Here is a 7,992-nt window from a genome sequence, read left to right on the forward strand (position 1 = left end):
ACTAAAGTGGAATTTGCGCAATGGATGTCAGAGATTTGTTTGTGTTCTTGCTAGATGATTCCACGTGCATCAGTATTTTGTGATAAATGTGAACATTGACAGGGCACTCCAAGTTTACATTCCAAGTTTCTCTTTTCCAGTAAACTGTAAATGAACTTCACAAGTACTTCCCGATAATAATGAATCATTCAAAGTGACGTGTTGTTTACCAATGTCTTTATAAGTTGCTGCACCAAAACCCATTTCTCTATCGTTCTGTTGCAAAGCAGGACAGGAACATCACATCCATTCCCAGCACATCAACTTAAGAGGTATGGTTCCCACTTGTTTAGTTTTTGTCTTAATTATTTTGCTGCCATTTAAAGGCACAATATATAAACTGTACGGATGTTCAACGGTCATTTCAATCATTACAACCATCGATTTATTGAAGAATATAGATGATCAATGTGTTATGGGCTGATTCTAACTGTGTTATCCTGTCCTCAATCGATGTTCCTATTACTGCACTGGTTCTGTTGCTGTTTCTATTAGAGTCTTTGTAAACACACCAATAGCTTCTGTATAAACTAGCATGTTGATCTCCTGTTAGTCCTGTCATCAATCGTTCCATCCGTCTCATTTGAGAGACGTTACGTTTCTGTTCCATCCCTCAACTGGCAACAAAGTGGCAGAGTCAAGCTGTTGAAATGACACATTCACATATTCTACATGCTGCTTTTCAACAGCTTGTATTCTTGTCGATCCCATTGACAGTAAAGGTTCCCATCATGTACTTTATAAGCAGATGTTTCCTGTTCTTCTGTTTGTATGACACCAGTGATTTACTGTCCCTTTGGTCTCTGTGTTCTTCTCCCTGATGTTTTAGTTTATGCCTCTGAGCAGACCTCTGACTTTGGGGCTCTGTGTCTTCTCCCTGATGTTTTAGGTTTTGGCTCTGAGCAGACCTCTGACTTTGGGGCTCTGTGTTCTTCTCCCTGATGTTTTAGGTTATGGCTCTGAGCAGACCTCTGACTTTGGTCTCTGTGTTCTTCTCCCTGATGTTTTAGGTTATGGCTCTGAGCAGACCTCTGACTTTGGTGCTCTGTGTTCTTCTCCCTGATGTTTTAGGTTATGGCTCTGAGCAGACCTCTGACTTTGGTCTCTGTGTTCTTCTCCCTGATGTTTTAGGTTATGGCTCTGAGCAGACCTCTGACTTTGGTCTCTGTGTTCTTCTCCCTGATGTTTTAGTTTATGCCTCTGAGCAGACCTCTGACTTTGGGGCTCTGTGTCTTCTCCCTGATGTTTTAGGTTTTGGCTCTGAGCAGACCTCTGACTTTGGGGCTCTGTGTTCTTCTCCCTGATGTTTTAGGTTATGGCTCTGAGCAGACCTCTGACTTTGGGGCTCTGTGTTCTTCTCCCTGATGTTTTAGGTTATGGCTCTGAGCAGACCTCTGACTTTGGTCTCTGTGTTCTTCTCCCTGATGTTTTAGGTTATGGCTCTGAGCAGACCTCTGACTTTGGTGCTCTGTGTTCTTCTCCCTGATGTTTTAGGTTATGGCTCTGAGCAGACCTCTGACTTTGGTCTCTGTGTTCTTCTCCCTGATGTTTTAGGTTATGGCTCTGAGCAGACCTCTGACTTTGGTCTCTGTGGTCTTCTCCCTGATGTTTTAGGTTATGGCTCTGAGCAGACCTCTGACTTTGGTGCTCTGTGTTCTTCTCCCTGGTGTTTTAGGTTATGGCTCTGAGCAGACCTCTGACTTTGGGGCTCTGTGTCTTCTCCCTGCTGGTTCTGCCAGGCCAGATGGAGAAGTGTGAATGCCAGGGTCCTAGAGGAATGCCTGGGTTTCCTGGCCCTCGTGGGCCTGTTGGGCCTTCTGGAGGTAAATGAGTTGCAAGCTTAGTACAACTGCCTTACCCTATCATAAACCAAAATATAAGACTGTTGATTTTGGAGTAAACTGTCACTTTAAGCATGTACATTAATTTGCGTACCTGATGATGGAGTGATGATGGAGAACAAAGAGCTCTGAATTACCTCGGTTAGATAAACCCTCCTAGTCCTACAAACAGGCTTTGTCTGTACCAGTTGCCAAACATAACTGGGGCTGGGGTATAATGTGAAAGCCCAATCCGGTATATTTCCTGCTGTTAGCCTTTTGATAAAAAATAAAACATAAAAAAACAATAACATAGACTGTTGATTTTGTAATAAAGTGCCAATTTAACTCAGATCAGACTGCAGAGCACTTTACAGGCTAATTGAAGCTGTCTTTGGTGTGTACAGTATGGTGATGAACCCTATCCCTGTTGTCTCTCCATAGGCATGCCTGGACTTCCTGGTCCACCTGGAGAGAGAGGTAGAGTCTGAGAGGGTCACGACACCCTTCACTTAAGGGGGTCACCTCACCCCTCATGTAAGGGGGTCACAACACCCCTCATGTAAGGGGGTCACAACACCCTTCATGTAAGGGGGTCACAACACCCTTCATGAAGGGGGTCACAACACCCTTCATGTAAGGGGGTCACAACACCCTTCATGTAAGGGGGTCACAACACCCTTCATGTAAGGGGGTCACAACACCCTTCATGTAAGGGGGTCACAACACCCTTCATGTAAGGGGGTCACAACACCCTTCATGTAAGGGGGTCACAACACCCTTCATGTAAGGGGGTCACAACACCCTTCATGTAAGGGGGTCACAACACCCTTCATGTAAGGGGGTCACAACACCCCTCATGGAAGGGGGTCACAACACCCCTCATGGAAGGGGGTCACAACACCCCTCATGGAAGGGGGTCACAACACCCCTCATGGAAGGGGGTCACAACACCCTTCATGGAAGGGGGTCACAACACCCTCATGGAAGGGGGTCACAACACCCTCATGGAAGGGGGTCACAACACCCCTCATGGAAGGGGGTCACAACACCCCTCACGGAAGGGGGTCACAACACCCCTCACGTAAGGGGGTCACAACATCCTTCACGCAAGGGGGTCACAACACCCTTCACGTAAGGGGGTCACAACACCCTTCACGTAAAGGGGGTCACAACACCCTTCACGTAAGGGGTCACAACACCCTTCACGTGGAAGGGGGTCACAACACCCCTTCACGTAAGGGGGTCACAACACCCTTCACGTAAGGGGGTCACAACACCCTTCACGTAAGGGGGTCACAACACCCTTCACGTAAGGGGGTCACAACACCCTTCACGTAAGGGGGTCACAACACCCTTCACGTAAGGGGGTCACAACACCCCTCATGAAGGGGGTCACAACACCCTTCATGGAAAGGGGTCACAACACCCTTCATGAAGGGGGTCACAACACCCCTCAAGGAAGGGGGTCACAACACCCTTCACGTAAGGGGGTCACAACACCCTTCATCGAAATTTGGGGTCACAACACCCCTCACGTAAGGGGTCACAACACCCCTCACGTAAGGGGGTCAAAACACCCTTCACGTAAGGGGGTCACAACACCCCTCATGAAGGGGGTCACAACACCCTTCATGAAGGGGGTCACAACACCCTTCACGTAAGGGGTCACAACACCCTTCACGTAACAGGGGTCCACAACACCCTTCATTATACAGGTCACAACACCCTTTATCGTAAGGGGCCATCACAACACCCTTCACGTATACAGGTCACAACACCCTTCACGTAAGGGGGTCACAACACCCCTCATGAAGGGGGTCACAACACCCTTCATGGAAAGGGGTCACAACACCCTTCATGAAGGGGGTCACAACACCCCTCATGGAAGGGGGTCACAACACCCTTCACGAGCATCACATTTTTTGGAAGGGGGTCACAACACCCTTCACGTCACAACACCCTTCACGTAAGGGGGTCACAACACCCTTCACGTAAAGGGTCACAACACCCTTCACGTAAATGGGGGTCACAACACCCTTCACGTAAGGGGGTCACAACTGGACCCTCATGAAGGGGTCACAACACCCTTCATGGAAGGGGTCACAACACCCTTCATGAAGGGGGTCACAACACCCCTCATGTAAGGGGGTCACAATCACCCTCATGTAAGGGGGTCAGTCCATCCACATCATGTAAGGGGGTCACCTGGACCCCTCATTAACACAACACCCTTCACGTAAGGGGTCACAATTTCACGTATCATTATAACACCCTTCACGTAAGGGGGTCACAACACCCTTCACGTAAGGGGGTCACAACACCCTTCACCATTTTTTTGGAAGACAAAGAACTCTGAAAACCTCAATTAGATAACCACATCAATTCCTAGAAAGAGGCTTTGTACCATTTGCCAAAATGGGGCTGGTGTTTAGTGAGTTATGCTGAACATATTTGCCTCAATTGTTCATAAAGTCTGTCAGGATAGATTTTCCTCCATCTTGGAAATTTGGGAAAACCTTTAAAAAAAACATATTTTCGTTAACGATAAGTCCATCCACATCTCTATTATCTCCTCTCATTATACAGCCATCCACACCTCTATTATCTCCTATCATTATACAGCCATCCACATCTCTATTATCTCCTATCATTATACAGCCATCCACATCTCTATTATCTCCTATCATTATACAGCCATCCACATCTATTATCTCCTATCATTCTACAGCCATCCACATCTCTATTATCTCCTATCATTATACAGCCATCCACATCTCTATTATCTCCTATCATTATACAGCCATCCACATCTCTATTATCTCCTATCATTATACAGCCATCCACATCTCTATTATCTCCTATCATTATACAGCCATCCACATCTCTATCTCCTATCATTATACAGCCATCCACATCTATTATCTCCTATCATTATACAGCCATCCACATCTCTATTATCTCCTATCATTATACAGCCATCCACATCTCTATTATCTCCTATCATTATACAGCCATTCACATCTCTATTATCTCCTATCATTATACAGCCATCCACATCTCTATTATCTCCTATCATTATACAGCCATCCACATCTCTATTATCTCATATCATTATACAGCCATCCACATCTCTATTATCTCCTATCATTATACAGCCATCCACATCTCTATTATCTCCTATCATTATACAGCCATCCACATCTCTATTATCTCCTATCATTATACAGCCATCCACATCTCTCTTATCTCATATCATTATACAGCCATCCACATCTCTATTATCTCTCCATAGGGCCACCTGGACCTCCTGAACTCTCTGGAGTTCCTTGTTTAGTTGGTGAAGATGAACGAGTCCCTGGTCCACCTGGTCCACCTGGACCCCCGGGCCCTGCAGGAGCTACTGGTATACAGCTGATTGATCTCTTCCTGGTTATGTATTTATTATTTGGTTCTCTTTAGTCACACCTTCTGTTTTCACAGACTTAGACCTGGAACCCCTGCAAGAAAGCCTGGTCAAACTGGAGTTGGGTAAGGAAGTGAATTTCAGAGAGCATGAGGATATGTACTTGAATGCAACATTACAGATCCCGGATCTTAATTTGATCACTCTGTTGTCACTGAGAATTTTCCTGCACAGTAGTAAATGCAAACTTTTAGTGTCCTCTAGGTTTTAAAAGGCTTCTAAAGTTTTAATTTCCACTTAGAAATGTCAGACTTGTTTTGCCTTAACAAAACATGGATCATCAATCCCTGCAAATAATGTCCATTCATTATAATCCACATAACAATTAATATTTCCTGTTGCTGCAGGATCATTTTCCTGCTGTGTGAAACTGGCTCAAATTAAGATACTGCATCCGTAGATTATATTGTCTCTTACTAAGTATCCATTCAATGTAAATTATGCAGTATTGGTCATTTGGGAAAATGAGGTGTGAATTTAGTCATGTTTTGGCATTTGGGAAATATGAAAAGTTTACTTCTGTTTCCCCTTTTAATGTTCGACTGACTGCTTTAATACCTGGTTTCTCTTCAGCCATAAACTATGACTTCACCAGAAGAGTTGACAAGAAGTACTTCGTGTCACACAAGAGACCGGGTTCCTTTGACGATGCTGTTCAGTTCTGTACCAAGAGGGGCTTGGTGTTGGCTTTGCCGAAGAACCAGGAGGAAAACACTGCTCTCACTCAGGTCTTTGAAGGGGCTTTGAAGAATGCATGGCTCAATGTGGACAACAGGAAAGAGGGGAAGTTTCAGGTAGATTTGAAAGGCCATCCCCTCACCTTTTCCAAATGGGGAAATGGGGAACCAAAAGTGCCTGATGGGGATAGAGGCTGTACAATGTTGACAGAGTCAGGTGGATGGCAGGTGACATATGATTGCTCCTTCAATGCCTATATCGTGTGTGAGATATAGGGACATGTCTATGAAAAGCTGTTTCAGAGTTTACCATGAAAGCTTTCTTCACTTCAATTACGATTCTCTAGGTCTTGTCTCTAGGTCTTGTCTCTAGGTCTTGTCTCTAGGTTTTATCTTATACACATTTTCAGTTCTTCACATTTCATCATTTTTTTATTCAAATGAGCTCATTAAAATGTGGGTCACAATATAAAATGGAAAGGTAAACTTGTTGATTAAAGCAGCAAACACATTGACTTTGGTACTTGTCTGTCTCCTTCATGCTCCTTATCTCTGAACTGATTGGCTACTGATCAAACACATTGACTTTGGTACTTGTCTGTCTCCTTCATGCTCCTTCTCTCTGAACTGATTGGCTACTGATCAAACACATTGACTTTGGTACTTGTCTGTCTCCTTCATGCTCCTTCTCTCTGAACAGATTGGCTACTGATCAAACACATTGACTTTGGTACTTGTCTGTCTCCTTCATGCTCCTTCTCTCTGAACAGATTGGCTACTGATCAAACACATTGACTTTGGTACTTGTCTGTCTCCTTCATGCTCCTTCTCTCTGAACAGATTGGCTACTGATCAAACACATTTACTTTGGTACTTGTCTGTCTCCTTCATGCTCCTTCTCTCTGAACTGATTGGCTACTGAGCAAATGGCTACTTTTGACCTACAGTTTGATGACAGAGGAATAGCAACTATATATTTCCAAACAACAAAATATCAAGTTAAACTTTAATGAATAGGCTGACATAGACCTGGAACCCACCCTAGTAAAAGCAACGCATCTCAACACCAAAGGAAGATGTTGTTTGTGAAGGAGACCCTCCTTAGTGCTGGTTTTATAGGTTTCTCTGGAGACGTAATGACAGGTTACCTGTACCACCAGAGGGTGAAGGGGGACCTGTATCAGTGATGTTGACCAGATAGACAGACCCTCTGCTGAGATATAACACCCCATGTACTCACCTAAGATTGTACTTTTCTGTCCCACGTATCATATGACCGTGTACAAAACCAAAATGACATTTATTTTTTGTACATATAAAAATATGTCAATGGTTTACAATGTCTGCCAATGGTACAAATAATTGATATAAGTGCAATACAGAACTCAGATCTACTCTGAATCTACACAGAGCTGTACTGCTGTGTGTTCCCTGAGAATTCACTGTTCTAGGACCAGGAAGTCTACTTGAATCCATGTTTCTCTAATATTCTCTACATATTATCATCAGAGGGTGGAGTGTATCAGGGATGTTGACCAGATAGACGGATCACCTGCAGATCACCTCATGTACTCGCCTATGGTTATACAATCTAATGTTATTTGTCAAATGTGCCGAATACAACAGGTTTATACCTTACAGTGAAATGGTGAATACAACAGGTTTATACCTTACAGTGAAATGCTGAATACAACAGGTTTAGACCTTACAGTGAAATGCTGAATACAACAGGTAGACCTTACAGTGAAATGGTGAATACAACAGGTAGACCTTACAGTGAAATGCTGAATACAACAGGTTTATACCTTACAGTGAAATGCTGAATACAACAGGTTTATACCTTACAGTGAAATGGTGAATACAACAGGTAGACCTTACAGTGAAATGGTGAATACAACAGGTAGACCTTACAGTGAAATGCTGAATACAACAGGTTTAGACCTTACAGTGAAATGCTGAATACAACAGGTTTAGACCTTACAGTGAAATG

At 44.0% G+C, this 7,992-nt stretch overlaps 1 protein-coding gene across 1 annotated transcript; it reads left to right on the top strand.

Annotated features, from left to right (window-relative positions):
* The first annotated feature begins 235 nt into the window (after positions 1-235).
* Positions 236-6,518, top strand: LOC115122299 (mannose-binding protein C-like). The gene is made up of 6 exons (XM_065010836.1): positions 236-311; positions 1,715-1,862; positions 2,304-2,339; positions 5,155-5,265; positions 5,343-5,390; positions 5,899-6,518. Exons 2-6 carry the CDS (start codon positions 1,718-1,720, stop codon positions 6,276-6,278), a joined length of 720 nt encoding a protein of 239 aa, XP_064866908.1. The 5' UTR covers positions 236-311; positions 1,715-1,717; the 3' UTR covers positions 6,279-6,518.
* The last annotated feature ends 1,474 nt before the right edge of the window (positions 6,519-7,992 follow it).

This window comes from Oncorhynchus nerka, linkage group LG26 (assembly GCF_034236695.1).
Source record: "Oncorhynchus nerka isolate Pitt River linkage group LG26, Oner_Uvic_2.0, whole genome shotgun sequence".
NCBI classification, from domain to species: Eukaryota; Metazoa; Chordata; class Actinopteri; order Salmoniformes; family Salmonidae; genus Oncorhynchus; species Oncorhynchus nerka.

Coding starts and splice junctions, on each gene's coding strand:
- LOC115122299 (XM_065010836.1), top strand. CDS start 1,718: ATGGCTCTGAGCAGACCTCTGACTTTGGGGCTCTGTGTCTTCTCCCTG. Junction 1,863..2,303: donor GCCTGTTGGGCCTTCTGGAG/GTAAATGAGTTG, acceptor GTCTCTCCATAG/GCATGCCTGGACTTCCTGGT. Junction 2,340..5,154: donor TGGTCCACCTGGAGAGAGAG/GTAGAGTCTGAG, acceptor ATCTCTCCATAG/GGCCACCTGGACCTCCTGAA.